At 40.9% G+C, this 20,118-nt stretch overlaps 2 protein-coding genes across 2 annotated transcripts; both read right to left on the minus strand.

Annotated features, from left to right (window-relative positions):
• Window positions 1-515: 515 nt before the first annotated feature.
• LOC121809031 lies at window positions 516-1,151 on the minus strand. Its single transcript, XM_042209581.1, has one exon. It carries the CDS (start codon window positions 1,149-1,151, stop codon window positions 516-518), a length of 636 nt encoding a protein of 211 aa, XP_042065515.1.
• Window positions 1,152-2,546: 1,395 nt separating this feature from the next.
• LOC121807545 (tubulin beta chain) lies at window positions 2,547-5,551 on the minus strand. The gene is made up of 4 exons (XM_042207807.1): window positions 5,413-5,551; window positions 4,455-4,852; window positions 4,080-4,349; window positions 2,547-3,466 (listed from the first exon to the last, which is right to left on the minus strand). The coding sequence occupies exons 2-4, from the start codon at window positions 4,846-4,848 to the stop codon at window positions 2,787-2,789; spliced, it is 1,344 nt and encodes a 447-aa protein (XP_042063741.1). The 5' UTR covers window positions 4,849-4,852; window positions 5,413-5,551; the 3' UTR covers window positions 2,547-2,786.
• Window positions 5,552-20,118: the final 14,567 nt, after the last annotated feature.

The raw sequence follows: 20,118 nt of genomic DNA on the forward strand, positions 1-20,118 counted from the left end.
GGGATGTAGGATGGAGTAGTATTTGATATTTTACGGAAGTGGGGGTGTTATGTGCAAATAACAAATGAGGGCTAGGGTTAAACAACCCCAACCCTTACCTCCAAACATCCCACCGCCTCTCCTGAAATCGGTGATTGCTGCTTCTCCAATCGTTCTGCCTCTGTTCTCAGGTCGTCCTTGAGCGTCGGCGGCCTCCTGGTTACCCGCTCCGGTCGCCGGGAATGTGCCCCCTCCGTTTTCAGTTACACCGATCGCCAATTTCGCTTTGGCTTTTTGGTTCTCATCCCACCATTCCGGGAATCCAACAAGAAGGAAACACGATTCCTTGGTATGTTTGTGTTTTCTGCAGTGGGAGCACCAAAGTTTTGACTTGTCGGGCTTGAACGGTCGGCGATTCGGAGCGGTTGGCGTCCCTGTCCGATACGGTGGCGGTCAACTCCGTTGCTGATTCCGGGCTGAAAAACCGAGCCCGATGTTGCCCGATGATGATAAGGCGTCGTTAGTTGCACGGCTTCTCACTTTATCCAACCGTATGCAACTACCGCTGAGGGCCATGGTCGCTCCTTGAGGACTTCTCGTTTCATTTGATCGTATTTTGGATTGAGGCCGGTCAGAAATTTGAATAGCCGGCGCGTCTCGATGTACTTCCGGAACTGCCCTACTCCTTTGTCACAGCAGGTGACCCGTTTTTCTTGACACCGGTCCACGTCAATCCATGTCCCGTGTAAGTGCCGCCAATATGTTTCGAGACTTAGTTCCCCTTGTTTAACGTTCTCTGCCTTTTCTTCTAGGTCGAACAGTAGGAACGGATCGGATGTACCTTCGAAAGTCACGGCTAGACTCTTCCATAGAGCCTCTGTCGTTTGGTGATGAGCAAAATCGATGACGATGTCGGTCTCGATGTTGTCTAGGATCCACGAGAAGACAATTAGATCCGTCTCCTCCCACTCCGTGTAGTCGGCCGCCCCTGGTTCGGGTGGTGGCGGATTGCCGTTGATGTGGCGGAGTACCCTCCTACTCCCAATCTGGATCTTCATCAGCCGTGCCCATACCGAATAGTTTGTTCCGTTGAGCTTTACGGCGATAGTCACATTTTTGCTGACCATCAGCTTGTTGTCGTTTGAGGTTTTGGGTTTGTCGTCGTCGGTCATGGCTTAATTCTGCCTTAGGTCGAGAGAGGTATATTCTAGGCTGTGATGAATCTATTTCTAAGCCTTTTTTGCTCTGATGCTATATTGGAATGCTTTGTTTTTCATTCAACGTGAATTATTCCATGATTTACATCCATCTATATAGGAAGGAGACTATACAAATAAGGTAAAGATTCACCCTAATTCTAATTACCTTATTACATGGTAAATTACTAATGACAATCAATTTCATATCTCCTTGATTATTTGCTTGTAATTTGATTCCCCCTTGATTTCTTTCCAACTGTTTGTGAGATTTAGAAATATATTAGTGAGATCTTAGATTAATGCAAAAGGTCGTTTGGTGTGGTATAATTTTAAATTTCATGTTGAAATTATGAAAGAATGGATATTAAAGGATCGAATGTCGAAGGTGAGCTCGGAAAATTTAGAATTATAGAAATCGATACTCAAACGATGTCTTGATGAGTTTAATTTTTACTACTTCCTCCGTCTTACAAAAATAAAAACTTTAGAGATGACACGGGTTTTAATGTGAAATTAGTAAAATATGAAAGATAGCATAAAGAAAAAGTGATTGAAATATTTTTAGTGAAGAATGAAACTTACTTTATACAAGAGAGAAGACTTACCAAAAATATAAGGGGACATTTTTTAATAAGAAATGAAAGAATATTTTTGTGGGATTGAGAAAAGACTATCATACAAGTACCCAGTATTTTATAACTATAAAAAAAACCCTACTGCATACTTGCCACTATTTCCCATATGATGAGAATTTCAAGGTCATGGTAATACTGTTCAAATAAAACCATGTATTTTATAACTATATGAAAACTATTATGAGTTGCCACTCTTTCCCACATGGTGAGAATTTCGAGATCATATATACTAATACTTTTTAGCAACAATAACGTGCCACATTAATGGCACATCCAATTTTTATATATGTACATGTAAAAAGTACATCCCAACTATCAACATAAAACCGATGCAAAGCATGGGGTATTAAATTTGGATGAGACTGTATGAAAGGTAAAGATTGATATATTAAAGCCCTAATTTAAAAAAAAAATTAGAACCAAAACACATCCTTTCAGTTTATCGATCTAACATTATATCTTGTAAATAATTTATTTATCATTTTATGTTTTCACCTTTAGTAAAACCATAGCAAAAAAACACTTTTAAATCATATATGGAGCATTCCCTTTCGTCTTATAGTATAACTTCATTTTGGAGATGACACAGATTTTAATACGTAATGGATAAAATAGGAAAAAATGAAAAAAAGTAGATGATGAGACCTATAAATAATATGAAAAAAGATATAGAGAAAAGATTTATATAAATTAGTATGGTTTATTACTATGGAATGGATAAATGAGTAATGGGTAAAATAGGAATCAAACATGCAACATAGTGATATTAACTCCACAATGGTAATAGCAAACTCTTCTCAGTCTGTTTTCACGTGGCTAACACTAAGCATTGCGATGAAGAAATCCAGCCAGTTTTCAGCACTCTCACAGCAGAAAATCGACATATTAAGCATTTCCAAATACACATGTAACGAAGCGTAGAAAACACAGCACACGGTAGGGGGGAGTCCAGTGTGTATCAGCTCTATTCTCTTCACATGTCATCCTCGGCCTCCTCTTCATCCTGGTCGTACTCTTCTTCATCGTCGGCTGTCGCATCCTGGTACTGCTGGTACTCAGAGACGAGGTCGTTCATGTTGCTCTCCGCCTCGGTGAACTCCATCTCGTCCATTCCTTCACCTGTGTACCAATGCAAGAAAGCCTTCCTCCTGAACATGGCTGTGAACTGCTCGCTCACTCTTCTGAACATCTCCTGAATGGAGGTCGAGTTCCCAATGAAGGTGGATGCCATCGAGAGACCTCTTGGAGGGATGTCACACACGCTGGATTTCACATTGTTGGGGATCCACTCCACGAAGTAGGAGGAGTTCTTGTTCTGGACATTGATCATCTGCTCGTCCACTTCCTTGGTGCTCATTTTGCCCCTGAACATGGCTGACGCAGTGAGGTAACGCCCGTGGCGTGGGTCAGCAGCACACATCATGTTCTTTGAATCCCACATTTGTTGGGTAAGCTCTGGAACAGTCAGAGCACGGTATTGCTGAGAGCCACGAGATGTCAGAGGAGCGAACCCCACCATGAAAAAGTGCAGCCTGGGGAACGGAATGAGGTTAACAGCAAGCTTTCGCAGATCAGAGTTGAGTTGACCAGGGAATCGAAGACAGCAAGTGACTCCACTCATTGTTGCAGAAATCAAGTGGTTTAGATCGCCAACTGAGGAAAAAAGTGAAAATATGTAAGCAAGTATGTCACGGAATTTTAAGAAATGTATAGAATTGTGCCAAATAACTATGAGCCCAGACACGTAGTAGATATATACAAATAACTAAGAGCTTCATTGATCAACAGAAGGCATGTAAATTGAGAGGCCAAAGAGATTGGTTATCCAAAATTCAACATAATGCAAAGGACAAGTTAAAGATAAAATAGTACATTAACACATCAAATTATAGTAACATATACATATCGAAAGGTCAAATGTATGTTCAATATTTGAAATGGACAATAAGCAGTGTTTTCCAACTGAGTTTCATATTTAGGATCATACAGCATTTTATTAGACACATAGAATCAACCAAATGACAAAACACGCAGAACAGCAGCGTAAATTAAAATCATAGTAACGTTTTCGGATTTCATATAACCAAGTTAGTTGATACGTAATGCCAGTCTGCCTTAAACATTTTCAAACATCTTTTATGATCTATGTGTGATTCTGAAATCAACAAACGGGTGAAGGATAAAACGATTGCAGATAGCAAGAGTAAAGACAGTTAGGCAAGACTAAATAAAGCATAGGCATGGAATATTAATGAGCTATACTCACAGCTAGGAGTGGTAAGTTTGAGAGTCCTAAAGCAAATATCATATAAAGCTTCATTGTCAAGGACCATGCATTCATCGGCATTCTCAACAAGTTGGTGCACTGAGAGGGTGGCATTGTAAGGCTCAACAACTGTGTCCGAGACCTTGGGGGAAGGGAACACAGAAAATGTGAGCATCATCCTATCAGGGTATTCTTCCCTGATCTTGGAGATCAGCAGAGTACCCATACCCGAACCAGTTCCTCCACCAAGTGAGTGACACACCTGGAAACCTACAGAAACGAAGCAAAGAGATTCAACCAATAGTCAGAACACAAAAAGATTTCCATCAAGAAATTAAAACAAAAACTCGTAAAGCTATGTCAGTAGCAGATCACCTTGAAGGCAGTCACAATTCTCAGCCTCCTTTCTCACTACATCTAGAACAGAGTCAATCAGCTCAGCTCCCTCAGTGTAATGGCCTTTCGCCCAATTGTTTCCAGCACCAGACTGGCCGAAAACAAAGTTATCAGGCCTGAAGATCTGACCATATGGTCCAGTGCGGACACTGTCCATGGTTCCTGGCTCGAGATCCATAAGCACCGCCCTAGGCACAAACCTGCCACATGATGCCTCATTGTAGTACACGTTGACACGCTCCAGTTGCAAATCGGAAGTACCAGCATATCGTCCTGTTGGATCTATGCCATGTTCTTCGCAAACAACCTCCCAAAACTTGGAACCAATCTGGTTACCGCATTGGCCTCCCTGAACATGAAGGATTTCTCTCATTTTCCTGTAGGATAAACAGCCACCATTATTAAATTTTCACCAAAATCATTTAGGAGCCAAATCAGCATTCACGAATAAGAAACAACAGTCAACACAGTCAAATTCAAAATGTGTTACTTCGGAAACATTTTTCCACATTATCTAATGTAAATATTTAAGCTAAATCTCCAACTTCTTCGTAGATCTCGCACTAGATCGAAACAGGCATCTAACCTAATACATTGATCTCAGTCAGATCTCACAGATCTCAGTCAGATCTGCAGATTCAGGGAAAAAACACTTTAAACTTACAACAACCTGCTTCAACTAAAGGCGATCCGCCGCTACATCATTCTATAATTCATCGACAGTTTTAAATTGAAAAAATTAGCGAAGTGTGTGAGAATTCGAAATGACATTAGTTCATTCAACGAAAATGATCCACTAACATGAACCAGAAGGAAAATGGAGCAAGCTTGAAACGAAATCTATAAATGTGAGCCAAAAACAGCGCGTTTTAAAACAAATCATGCTAATGTAGCTTAGATCTGAGCTCCAGTAACAAGGAATTGAAAGAAAAATCACCTGTAGGTTAGCGGGAGTAATCAGCAGGCGATCGACGGAGAGTGAGTGAGAGTGAGATGGAGCGTGTGAGGGAATTGTCAGATCTTGGAGTGATTTTATATTTAGGGAAGCCGGCTTTCATTATTTCCCTCCACTTGCAAGCGAGCTATTATAAATTATTTGATACTGTTGAGGTAACAAAGTACAATAGTAGTAGACCTCACCACGGTTCGGGAACCGGTGGTTCACGGTTCGGAACCGCCGGTTCCGGTTCAAGAAAAGCTTGAACTTGAACCGGCCCGTCCAAGGTTCGGCGGTTCTGGTTTTTGAACCTTGAACCGGCGGTTCATCGCAACCGCCAGTTCCGGGCCGGTTCGCCGGTTCATGGAATTTTTTTTATTAACATTTTAATTCAAGTAAAAAATGTAAATATACTTGCATAAATAAAATTAGAATAATGCGATGTACAAATGCAATTTTATTGATACAAATTACAACTTTAAAATTACAAATTACAACTTAAAATTTACAAATTACAACTTAAAATTATAAATTACAAAAGACTTAAAGTCTTGATTACAATTTACAAATTACATTTTCGAAACAAATGGGAGAAAAAAAATAAAGGAAAGGGGCTTGAGTTCAACTTAAATCTAAAATTTAAGTTGAGATGACTACGTATCCTCAATGCTCAATTGCATTTTGGAATCAAAGTCCACGTATCCTCAATGAAAGTGGAGAATAGAGAGTAGTGTGATTGTGTGAATATGATAACGTGAATAACGTGAGTAAATTATGAGCGCAAATAACGTAAACAACTTGAGAGAATGAGGATGGAGAATAGAGAAATTGAGATTGAGAAGAGAAATTCTTATTAACACAAGAATGGGGTGAGTAGAAATGAAGAGGAGGGAGGTATTTATAGGGGAAAATTGTGATTAAACAAAAAACAAAAAAAAAAATTTCAAATTTCAAATTTTGAAAATCCGGCGGAACCGCTGGTTTTCTGTGTAAACCACCGGTTTCGTCAACGGTTTTCTAACGAAAACCGGCGGTTTCTGACCGGTTTCTGAAAAGGCTAGGGGTAGGTCGGTTTTAGGCCTGACAAGTTGTTGGGAACCGCCGAACCGGCGGTCCCGGCGAAACCGGCGGTTTTGAACCACCGGTTACGGTTCGCTCAAAAATGGAACCTGAACTGGCCCGGTGGAACCGGCGGTTCCGGTCACGGTCCGACGGTTCCGGTTCCGAACCGCCGGTGACGGTTCCGGGCCGGTTCGGATCGGTTTGGGGACCTCTAAATAATAGTAATATGCATATTTATCATTTGATATTGCTAACTATTCTCTGTATTTTTTGTGTTATTACTAAAATGGAAATTGCAATGAAGTTTGGCAGTTATATAACTAATCTTGCTTGAATACTCTCTTTTGGAGTATATGAATAAAAATTACGATTACAAATTTTTTTTCCATAGAGGCTATGCTTAGTTCCTTTGAGATATATGTATTTGATATTTAACAACTGTTTTGAACTCTGTAGATGGAACATTCTCAATCTCTAACTCAAGTAGTAGCTAGCAACCAACCAGAGCTCAATGTCGAGATGTCAAAAGATATTGAAATAGAAGTGGGGAGACAATGCAGCTACAACAAAAGAAAAGGAGAATGAGAAGTTAAAAAAACGTAACAGGATCACCTGCAAAGAGGTTAAATGTATGGGATTTATTTTAGAAAATTATTGTTGATGTAGGAGATCTTCCTGTGCAAGTCTGAAAAGGAAAATGTAAGATGTGTCACAAGTTGATCGCCACTAATCTGAAGTGGAATGACACCTCCGCTATGTGATGCACCATCTTTCGTGTTTAAAGAAACAACAAGCGGCATAGGATCAAATGAAGCGCAACCAAAAAGGATCGGGGTCCATTATTAGTTGGAGATTCATTCAAACCGAGTCTAGGATAGCTTATGCAAGTATATTGTCCTTGATGAACTTCCCTTTAGAGCCCTGGAAGAAGAAGGATTCAATATTTTCATGGTAGAAATATGCCCTACGTTCCAAATCTCGAGCAAATATACGGTACGAGCTTAGTGCGTGAAGAAATTTCTGCAACAGAAGGAACAAACAAAAGTGTTTTTCAATAAAGAAGGCATGAGAAGAGTGTCATAACTACATACTATTGGACTGTCATTAATAACACAAACTATATGTATGTTACAACACATTTCATTGCTAAGGAGTGGAGGTTGCACAAGGGAATTATCAGCTTCACTAAGATTAACAGAAGTGGGAAGAATATTGATGTGATGATGATAGATGTGGTAACGCAATGACGTTTGCCAAGATTGTTTTCTTGCACCATAGACAATGTTGCAACCAATGATGTAGCAATGACATACATGCACTTCAAGCTCAATGCAAGAAACATTTTTGTTACCAATGGTCAATACCTTCATCAGCAATGTGTTGTTAGTATAATCCATTTGGTAATTGATGAAGGATTGAAAGAAGCCGTGAAATGGATAAAGGCTTCACCATTAAAATCTCTCTCCTTTAAGGAGATAGCCAAGATATCTAAGGTTGATACCTCAAAGTTCTTGTGCATGGATGTGATGACCAGGTGGAACTCAACCTACTTGATGCTTGAGGCAGCATTTCCATATGAGCCAGCTATGAGATTGTTCACAACCGTGAATCCTGATTTTGCTAGTGACTTGAAGGAAATGAAGCACAAAAAAAATGTCAATTGGTGTTCATACTGAACTCAATTGAATTGAGGTGATGAGGATGTGTGGCTTCCTCGAATAGTTCTATAATTTTATTCATCTCGTCTTTGGCACCCACTAGTCACATGACATCAGGTTCTCGTGGAGTTGTTTGACATTATCAGTGTCATAACCGAGTTGGAAGAGGATAAAGACGATAGTCTCAGAAACATGGCCACAAGGATGAGGTTGAATCGTGGCAAGTATTGGCTAGAGGAAACATAGCTTAATCTGAAGATGAACAAAATCCTTTACATCACTGCCATGTTAGATCCCATGCAAAAGATGAAGCACGTGGAACATTGTTTGAAGTTGGTGTATGGTGGCACACGGCCAAATGAATTGCTGGAGGAGTTGATCCACGACTTATACGAGGTGTACAAGGCAGAAATCGACGGATCTACTCTTTCTTGGCAAAGGAAAAAAAATTCTCTCGGAGTTGTTAGCAACAATGTTGCATATATGTCTGACCAGACGGAGCTCAATCGATACCTATCAGATAGTCTATACATGATGCCTTAGGACGAAGTTGATACTTTTGACATTCTCGAGTGGTGGAAAAAATACACAGTGGCCTATCCTATCCTATTATGTCGGAGATGGCAAGAGATATCCTAGCTATTCTTATATCCAGCGTTGCTTCTGAGGCTGCATTTAGCATGGGGGGTCGTGTTCTTTCGCCATTTAGAAGCTCTTTGACCCTGAGGAAGGTAGATGCTTTGTTTTGGGCCAAGGATTGTGTTGGTAGATTTTGATAGCTTCGGTTTTGAGCTCGGCTGTTGAGTTCGGTTTTTGAGCTCGGTGATGGTGTTCGGTGTCAGAGCTCGGTGTTACGAGCTTAATCGAGTTCGGTGTTAGAGTTCGGTAGTTCGGCACCAAGTTCGGTAGCTCGGCAGCTCCGTGGTCTGGAGAGAACGATCAAAACATGAAGAAGAGTTCGGCTGTTATAACAACTCGTTTCAACAGCCGTTGGATGTACTTAGTTAGTCATGTTTAATCCTGACCGTTAGATGGAAAATAGCCGTTAGTTAGTTTTGAGCTTTTAATAGTTTGTTATTCTGCTTTATTCAGTAATTTTTCATCTTCCGTTTCTGGTGAATAAAATTCTCTTTCGATTTCCAAGTCTTGATTTTTCCTCTCCCAACATTCGACAATCTGTAGCTAGGATTAACAATTGGCGCCGTCTGTGGGAAAGAGGTGAAAGGAGGTTGGTTTGCGGACGATTCAAACGATCTCGATGACGACAAGGCTTGAGGCTGAGAAATTCACAGGCAAGAATGATTACGGTCTGTGGAAGATGAAAATGAAAGCGATTCTGATCGATCGTGGTTTGGCGGCGGTTTTGGCTCCGGTAGATAAGGAGAATGCGCCAGTTCTTGATGAGAAAGCACAGGCGAAGTTCGATGAAATGATACAGCGAGCTCACAGTGCGGTTATTCTTTGTCTCAGTGATAAAGTTCTGAGGGAGGTTCAAGAAGCGACCACGGCGGTTGAGGTGCTAGCGAAGTTAGATGAGGTCTATTTGGCAAAATCCCTGGCCAATAGGCTCTATATGAAGAAGAGACTGTATTCGTACAATTTTGTAGCCGAAAAATCGATCGTCGAACAATTGGAAGATTTTAATAAGATCATTGATGATCTTGGGTCCGTGGATGTGAAGATCACGGATGAAGACAAGGCTATACTGGTCTTGAATGCGTTGCCAAGTTCGTATGATCAGCTAAGCGATGCAATAATCTACGGCAGAGATAAGCCAATCACATATGCCGAGGTTCATGCTGCGTTGATGGCGAAAGAGATGCTGCGATTGACAGGTGGGAAGGCATTGGAGACACAGGCTGAGAGTCTCAATGTCAAGAAATTCAAGAATAAGAGTTTCAAGAAAAACCAAAATAATGAGTTTAAGCCTTCAAGCTCGGAGGGGAGAGAAACTCGGTCCTGCCACTGGTGCAAGAAACCAGGGCACCTCAAAAAGGACTGCTTCGTGTGGAAGAAAAAGCAAGCGGCTGAGGGAGGAAAAGCTGTCAACACAGCAGAATATTGCGAAGAGGATGAAGTTTCTGTTGCTTTGAATGTGATGGAGGAAAAGGGAAAGGAATCTTGGATAATGGATTCAGGGTGTAGCTTCCACATGAGCCCGAATCTGGACTGGTTCGAAGACATTAAAGAGTCAACAGGAACTGTCATTCTAGGCAACAACCAAGTGTGCTTGATAAAAGGCATAGGTACCATCAAGTTGAAGATGGAGAATGGGTGTATGGTGACTCTGAGTGATGTTAGGTATATTCCTGATGTTAAAAGGAATCTAATATCCTTAGGCTCTCTTGAAAGAAAGGGATGCAGATTTGTCTCTGAAGGTGGGCAGATGGTTGTTAGTAAGGCAGGAAGATCTATCTTGAAGGCAACTAGAAAAGGCAGTCTATATTACATGATGGCTGCTGTTCAGAGAAGAGACTCAGGGCATGCACACAATGTGGTTAGTGATTCTTTGAGTCTGTGGCATACCAGATTGGGGCACCCAGCAATTGGTAGTATAAAGGAACTGGTCAAGAAGGGTGTATTGCAATGCTCAGATCAGACTGATACAACTCAATGTGAGGAGTGTGTGTTAGGGAAAGCCAAGAAGTTGCCATATCCCAACAGCACACATTCTTCAACAATGCCTCTAGATTATGCCCATAGTGATCTTTGGGGGCCTGCACAGGAGAATTCAATTGGAGGTGGCAGATACTACATGAGCATCATAGATGATTTCAGTAGAAAGGTCTGGATTTACATATTGAAGCAGAAGTCAGAGGCTTTCAGCTGTTTCAAAACATGGTGCAGTGAGGTTGAGGCAGAGAAAAGGCTGAGTTTGAAATGCTTGAGGACAGATAACGGGTTGGAGTTTCTGTCCAAAGAGTTTGATGAGTTTTGCAAATCAAAAGGCATCAAAAGACACAAAACAGTTCCATTAAATCCGCAACAAAATGGAGTGGCCGAGAGGGTAAACCGCACTATCCTTGAGAGAGTTAGATGCATGATCTTGGCTGCTGGGATGAAGAAGCGGTTCTGGGCAGAGGCTGCATCCACAGCTGTTAAACTGATCAATAAATGTCCTTCTTCCAGCATTGGAGGGGACACACCAGATTTCAGATGGTATGGGAAGCATAGTGGCTATGATGGCTTGAGGACTTTCGGTTGTAAAGCTTTTGCTCATGTGAAGCAAGGTAAATTGGAAGCAAGGGCCCTAAAATGTGTTATGATTGGATACCAATCGGGTGTGAAGGGCTATCGGTTGTGGTGTGTGGAGCCAGGAAATGAAAGAGTTGTGATAAGTAGGGATGTAACTTTCTGGGAAGGTGAGCTGCCTTTTAAGAAAAATTCAGAGACTGCAGTAGATAGTTCTGGATTTGAGGTGGAGATTGGGGGAGTTCAACAGGAGCAGCAGGATGAAGATGAAAGAGAATCTGAGTTTCCTGATGCCTCTGATCTTGGACAACCAACTCAGACGGCAGCAACACCAAATGAGCCAGGAAGCTATAAGCTGGTTAGAGACCGAGGTAAAAGGATCAGAAAGCCACCAGAGAGATACTCTGATGCTGAGTTCCTGTTTTATGCATTACTAGTAGCTGAGGAAATAGAGTTCTCAGAGCCAAGCACTTATGAAGAGGCTATGGACAGTAAAGATGCAGAAAAATGGATGCAAGCCATGATTGAGGAGATTGATTCACTGCTTAGAAATGGGACTTGGGTGCTGGTGGAAAGGCCCAATGGTAGAAGGGTAGTGAGTTGCAAATGGATTTTCAAACAGAAGCTGGAAGGAGCTGATGGTAAAAGTGTCAGATTTAAAGCAAGGTTGGTTGCTAGGGGTTTCACACAAGAACATGGTATTGACTATGATGAAGTGTTTTCACCTGTTGTGAAACACACTAGTATCAGAATCTTGTTGGCTATTGTTGCAAGAAGAGATTGGGAGCTTGAACAACTTGATGTCAAGACAGCCTTCTTGCATGGAGACTTGAAAGAAACCATCTATATGGCACAACCAAAAGGCTTTGAGAGGCCAGGTGATGAGGGAAAGGTGTGCTTGTTGAAAAGGAGCATATATGGTCTGAAACAAGCAAGTAGGCAGTGGCATAAGAAGTTTGATGATCACATGGTTAAGAGTGGTTTTCTGAAATCAAGCTATGATGAGTGTGTCTACATTAAGAGTGTAGGTGGAGCTGCTGTGGCATACTTACTCTTATATGTGGATGATATGCTCTTGGCTGGAGCAAGTTTGAAAGAAATTCAGAAAGTTAAGGCTGATCTCAGTAATGCTTTTGAGATGAAGGATTTAGGCTCTGCAAAACGAATTCTGGGTATGTCTATTTTCAGAGATAGAAAGAAGAGAGAGATTGTGTTGTCTCAAACTGATTATGTGCAGAGAATACTCAAGAGGTTCCAGATGAGTAACATCAAGGAAGTCTCAGTTCCTATGAGCCAACAATATAAATTGTCTGCAGACCAGAAGCCAAAATGTAAGGCTGAGGAAGATGAGATGAGACAGATCCCTTATGCTAGCATCATTGGTAGCATCATGTATGCTATGATTAGCACAAGGCCGGATGTGGCACAAGCTATTTCAGTAACAAGTAGATATATGTCCAACCATGGTAAGGAGCATTGGGCTGCACTGAAGTGGTTGATGAGATACTTGAAAGGAGCATCGGATGTTGGTATTCTGTTCAAGGGAGGAGAAGACCATGAAGGGGATGCTTTGGTTGGCTGGTGTGACTCTGATTTTGCTGGTAACTTAGACACCAGGAGATCTCAGTCTGGGTTCCTATTTACTTTGTATGGATCCGTCATCAGCTGGAAAAGCAGCTTGCAGGGAGTGGTTGCATTATCAACCACAGAGGCTGAGTTCATGGCTATGACATCTGCTGTGAAAGAAAGCAAGTGGCTAAAGGGGATTTTGGAGGATTTTGGTGTAAAGCAATGTAGTGTGAGCATTGGTTGTGACAACAACAGTGCATTGAGCTTGGCTAAGCATCAAGTATATCACGAGAGGAGTAAGCACATAGACGTGAGGTTGCACTTCATTAGGGAGGAGATTGAAAGAGGCAATGTGAAAGTCTTCAAAGTTCACACTTCAGAAAACCCGGCAGATATGTTGACTAAGCCATTACCTAAGGAAAAGTTTCTGCTATGTTTGAAACTGGTGGGACTGGAGAGGAGGAGTTCTGGTTGGTGACTCCGCTATCACAGGTGGAGTTTGTTGGTAGATTGTGATAGCTTCGGTTTTGAGCTCGGCTGTTGAGTTCGGTTTTTGAGCTCGGTGATGGTGTTCGGTGTCAGAGCTCGGTGTTACGAGCTTAATCGAGTTCGGTGTTAGAGTTCGGTAGTTCGGCACCAAGTTCGGTAGCTCGGCAGCTCCGTGGTCTGGAGAGAACGATCAAAACATGAAGAAGAGTTCGGCTGTTATAACAACTCGTTTCAACAGCCGTTGGATGTACTTAGTTAGTCATGTTTAATCCTGACCGTTAGATGGAAAATAGCCGTTAGTTAGTTTTGAGCTTTTAATAGTTTGTTATTCTGCTTTATTCAGTAATTTTTCATCTTCCGTTTCTGGTGAATAAAATTCTCTTTCGATTTCCAAGTCTTGATTTTTCCTCTCCCAACATTCGACAATCTGTAGCTAGGATTAACAGATTGGTTGAGGTCTAGTAATTATTTTTTCAAAGATGTAGAAGGTGGCCCCGAAACAGCTAGTGATAAACATTGCGATGATTGTGAGTTCATTAATACTCCCTCATGTGAGGCAAAACTTTTGGGCACATGAGTCAAAAAAAGTAGAGAGAAAAAGTAGGAGAGAAGATGAAGTAAGAAGGAGATAGAGTGTTGCATTTGCCATAAAAGCAAATGTTTCACTTATAGTGCGATGACCTAAAGGAATACGCCTCACTACTAATAATGGGACGGAAAGAGTATTATTATTATTATTATTATTATTTGTTCTTCATTTTTCAAATACTTATTCGTATCTAAATTTCGTCACACTTGTAGTGGCGAAGGAACTACAAAACCTTGGTTTAGTGTCAACTGATGAGACTACTTCGACTGGAAGTGAAGTGTGAATGATGATGGTTTATATTGGTCACACTCACACTACGATGATTGTGATTTTGGAATATTAGGAATTTGAATCTTTGATTAGTTTGATGAATGATGATGATTTATATCGGTTTTAGACTTTAGTCTTGTAGACTTTGGTTGACTTTTGTTTTTTTTTTATAATGGAATAGAATTACGGAAGTGGTTTTTGTCCTTGTGATTTCATGAAATTTTAGTTATTTAGTTATTTGCATATTGTGATATAGACGCCTTTTTATTTAATGAAGTTCAATTTTCGAACAGGTTTAATATTACTCCCCCGTCTCACTTTAGGAGTCTCATTTGAGTTTGATATGGATTTAAAAAAATGTGAAGGAAAGTTGGTGGAAAAATTAGTAGAATGTGAGTCCAACTTTTATATATTAGTTTTATAATAAAATGTGAGTGGAATATGATGTCTATTACCATTTATGAAATGTTATAATCGAGACTCCTAAAATGGGACACCAAAAAATGGTAAACCGATACCGCTAAAGTGGGACAAGAGAGTACTTAACAAAATTTATTGCTTCTGCCCCTCTTCTCCATCCACTAATGTATTGCAATCGATTTCGGTTCCTTCAGTGGAACCGAAGAACCTGTAGGTCAAAATCAATCAATTCCTCACCGACTAAGGGTTCGATTTTGATTCTAGATTTCAGAAAAATGAGAGTCGGTTAACCGAGTAATTAGTTCGGTCGCAAATCCCTATCCCTATGTGTTATTGAGTATTTGGATACACAGCTCTAATCAAAGATAGCTTAGAAACAGAAAATAAAGAGAAGAAAACATAGGATACTTGACATGTCATCAATTCATGATTAAACATAAAAACCGATTTGAGTGATGGAATGTTGTCTTTGCTTCCAAGTGAGAATGCTCTGTGCCCTTTTCCCCTATTTTAATTATCATTCCATTTGTATCATGTCACACATAAACAGCATCACAACAACTTAGCGTGAGAGAAAGAGAGGGGTCTCGACACGCTTTTTCCAAGAGAGAGAATAGAACTGTCCCGGAATTCGTATGTTGATACTGATTAAGATCGAGGGCTTCGATCGATTTTCTTGAACTGTCTTCGGAAGCCATAAAGATGTCGAAGAACTGTGTGCAAGTGTTGGATCTGTGTGTGAAGTGTAATAATCATATCTGTGAAGGGAGATTCTATCCAGCTTTGAAAGGCGTTGATTTGATTGAGAAGAATTATATGCAGAGTATCCCTGCTAAGGCGTTGAAGATCACTGATATCTTTGGTAGCGACACGTATGAGCAGATGGTGATGAAGAAGGAGCCCGAATACGAGGCGAATGTGCTCCTGTTTCATCTCCAAAGCTCGGACATAATGCAAGCATTCCCTTATATCGCTCCGTTTTCTTCAATGGTGCCAGACTGCTGTCGCATCGTTCCTTCCTTCATCAAGGATTCAGTTAACTACTTGTATGAATTATTTTGATTTCGTCCGCAAGTACCTTGACAAACTCTTGATCGACGTTCAAGACGAGGACAATCCACAGCGGCACCACTGGCGTGTCTCAGGCGATGCAGATTGCTGCGAACACAATGGCGGACACAGTAAGGAGGGAGGAAGGGCTTAAGCCCCTCCCAACAACTTTTTTTGTGTTTTTTCCTACTTTAATTTTTGGAAAATATTTCGTATACACTCTTTAGCCCTTCCCAAGTTTATATTATTAAAGAGTAAATCATCAAAATTGGAATGGTAGAAGGGGCTGAACTTTAGAATCAAAAAATTGCAGAGGTGAAATTATAGAGATGAAAATGGCTCCTTGTTTGAAGGAAGAAGAAGTCGTCCTTTTCTTTAAAAAAAATTTAATAAGTGGAGTAATATAATATTATTTTATTCTAATTTTTCCTCGTGAATAGTGTAGAATATGTGGACTAGTTGAGCTATAATAATTAATAACTACTTGTTAATATATTCACACATAGATTAAAAGTACAATCAATTCATAAATTTAATTTCAAAACATTTTTTTTTTGTAATAATAGTGCTGCTATTAAAATGTTAACTGTGTTCAATTTCCATTTAGGTAATGTAATAATTCTAAATTGATAATATAGCTTTTAGTACTATACCATTAATCATTAATCATTCTGAAAGTATATACAATATACCAAAATTTCAATTTAGTAGTCAAATTTTTGTTGTTAATAGTTACATCAATGATAGGCTATAGTAATAATTTACTAATAATTGATATTTACTCTATTGAATATCTTATAACCTTGTGTCTAATAGAACATTGCATTATTTATTTGCAATAGTAATTTACAAAAAATTGATAAGTCTAATTATAATAATATACATTAAAACTTTAATTTTCTTTAGATAAATTAGCCGACTATTATTTGATTTGAGTTTAAGATGTTAGAATTGGAGTTTGGTTCAAATTAGATTCATATATTTTTCTATCTTTTTATATATATATATTTGCAACATAGTAATATATTGATTTATGCATTATAATAATTTTTTGTATAAATTTTTTTTATCATTTTTATAGTTGTATTTGTGATTTTTTTAATATATTATTAGTTTTTATTATATTTAGTGTTTTATTTATTGAATATAGTATATATATATAGGGTATAAATGCAGCCCCTACCAATAATATTTTCTGCGTCCGCCACTGTGCGAACATATCGGTTTTAGAGAGGGCGTGCGATTATTTCATCCAGCATGTGGGATCCCAGTGAGGTCGATTGACAGGCCACAATGCGGTTTAACAGCAAAAATCGTGCTCAAAACCTCGAGGGACGCCGGCGCTTGGTGAACTCCAAACTCGACGAGTTCATGCAACTTACGGAGAACGTGAACTGGACGTCTGACGAGGAGACCGGGCATATCTTGAGACGGTCATGTCGACTGCTCAGCAGATCCTACCCTTGGACGCATTGCATAAAGTCGGTGATGAATCGGCGAATTTTTGATGTTGATAAATGCAAGTTAAAATGCAGATCACGACACAGAGATTTTACGTGGTTCGATTTACTGAAGTAAATCTACGTCCACGGGAAGAAAAGAGGGCAGAGTTGTATTGCTTGATCTGTTTTCTACAGCTTACAAATACAAACTTGCTATTTGATATTTTATCTCTAGAGAGCGAGAGAGAGAGTTTTTTAATCTATTTGATCTAAGTTCTATTTATACATTGAACTAAGATCGTGGCTTGCATCACCACTCATGATGGTTGTGGATGTCGTGGAGGTCATGCGATCCTGCATGGGCCCACTATCCTGCCTGAGTTAATGACTGCTTGACACCACTAAATAGATCGTGGGTGTAGTGGAGATCGTGGAGGTTCTGACATGAGTTGACTATCTCCCAGTTCGGTCAAATACTGAGACCGAACTGCTGAACTATTGCCGAGCAGCTTTTGCCGGTCTGAGAGTAGAGCTTGATTGGTCGGCTTTTACCGAGCTGTAGGCTGGGGCCGAACTCTTTGGTAATGCCGAACTGATTGGTTGGCTTTTACCGAGCTGTAGGCTGGGGCCGAACTCTTTGGTAATGCCGAACTGATTGGTTGGCTTTTACCGAGCTGTAGGCTGGGGCCGAACTCTTTGGTAATGCCGATCTGATACTCTTCCTTGGGCTTTGGGCCGATGGGCCGTCACTGCTGTTGGGCTTGTTTAGTCCGTACTCCATCACTACCCCCCCCGAAAAGCGAAGTGAATTACTTCGGCGAAGCGAGTCACTTCGGCATTCTGGATAAAGGTACGGGGTAAGTTGATGTTTGTCTTTGGTCTGATGAAATAAACATCTTTGACCGGACTCGTCTTTGGTCTGATGAAATAAACATGTTTGACCGGACTCGTCTTTGGTCTGATGAAATAAACGTCTTTGACCGGACTCGTATTTGGTCTGATGAAATAAACATCTTTGACCGGACTCGTCTTTGGTCTGATGAAATAAACATCTTTGACCGGACTCGTCTTGTGTCCTAATTTGGCGAGTTTTATCGCTCGGATCGGACTTTCCGTTGTCCTAATTTGGGGATCGGACTTTCCCTTGTCCTAATTCGGCGAGTTTTATCGCGTGGATCGGACTTTCCCTTGTCCTAATTCAGGCAAGTTTTATCGCGAGAATCGGACTTTCGTTGCAGTTCGTTTCAGACGAAGTGCTTGATTTTTAAGCCGAATTGTGGTCTTGTATCCTCTTTAGAAGCTTGGACTTCACAATCGTTGGCTTATTGCAGCTCGTTTCAGACGAACTGCTTGTTTAAGCTGAATTGTGGTCTTGTATCTTCTGTAGAAGCTTTGACTCACAATCGTTGGCTTGTTGCAGCTCGTTTCAGACGAACTGCTTGTTTAAGCTGAATTGTGGTCTTGTATCTTCTGTAGAAGCTTTGACTCACAATCGTTGGCTTGTTGCAGCTCGTTTCAGACGAACTGCTTGTTTAAGCTGAATTGTGGTCTTGTATCTTCTGTAGAAGCTTTGACTCACAATCGTTGGCTTGTATATGTTCTAAGAAGGGGATCAGCCTTCGAAGAACAAGATACCTCAGTAACATTTGTAAGAGACGACACGCACATAGACAGACAAAACGCATATAGACAAAACGCACATAGACAAATAAAAAAGACAAGCACAAAGACTGACTGACCGGACTGTCTCTTACAAATGGAACTTTTTGAGGGTTGGGAATGTGCCATGTTCGGGGTACCTGTTCTCCTGACATGTGAGTTAATTTGCAAGACCCTTTGCCGAGGACTTCTGACACCCGATACGGACCTTCCCATGTGGGTTCGAGCTTGCCCAGCTTTTCTGCTCGGCTTACTTCGCTGTTTCTCAAGACGAGATCTCCCACTTGAAATTGTAGCTTCTTCACCCTTTGGTTGTAATACCGGGCTACTTGCTCCTTGTACTTGGCTGCTTTTATGCATGCCAATTCTCTTCTTTCTTCGGCAAGATCTAGCTCGGCTCTCAGTCCGTCGTCATTCATTTCTGAGGAGAAATTTAGAGTTCGGGGACTGGGTACGCCGATCTCCACCGGAATTACGGCTTCAGTGCCGTACACCAGACTGTACGGAGTTTCACCGTTGGAGGTTGTGGTTGTAGTTCGGTAGGACCATAGGACTTGAGGGAGATTTTCTACCCATTGTCCTTTGGCTTGTTCTAACCGAGCTTTTAACCCTTTCACCAGGATACGATTTGTTACCTCCGTTTGTCCGTTTGCTTGTGGATGAGAGACCGAAGTGAACCGCTGTTGAATATTCAGCTCTTGGCACCAATTCTTGAACGTCTTGTCGGTGAACTGAGTCCCGTTATCCGAGATGAGGATGTGGGGTATGCCAAATCGGCACACTATGTTCTTCCAGACGAAATCCAATGCCTTCGAGCTCGTTATCGTAGCTAATGGTTCAGCTTCCACCCACTTCGTAAAGTAGTCCACGGCAACGATTAGGAATTTCATTTGCCGAGGAGCTTGAGGAAGTGGTCCCACTATGTCTATGCCCCATTGCATGAAAGGCCAAGGGCTTTGCATAGTGAATAGATCGGTCTGCGGCATCCTTGGGATATTTGCATGGATTTGGCACTTCGAGCATGTCTTGACGAGCTGCACTGCTTCTTGTACCAAGGTTGGCCAATAATATCCCCATCTTAGAACTTTTTTAGCTAAAGCTCTAGCTCCGATGTGGCTGCCGCACGATCCTTCATGAACTTCTCTGAGGATATAGTCCGTCTCTTCTGGTCCTACGCACCGCAATAACGGCTGGAGGTAAGACTTTCTAAAGAGGACTCCTTCATGAAGTTCGTACCGAAGTGCTCGGCACGTGATCTTCCGAGCTTCTCTCTTATCCTCGGGCAATTGTCCTTGATCCAGATACT

Source organism: Salvia splendens, chromosome 6 (genome assembly GCF_004379255.2).
Source record: "Salvia splendens isolate huo1 chromosome 6, SspV2, whole genome shotgun sequence".
NCBI lineage: Eukaryota > Viridiplantae > Streptophyta > Magnoliopsida > Lamiales > Lamiaceae > Salvia > Salvia splendens.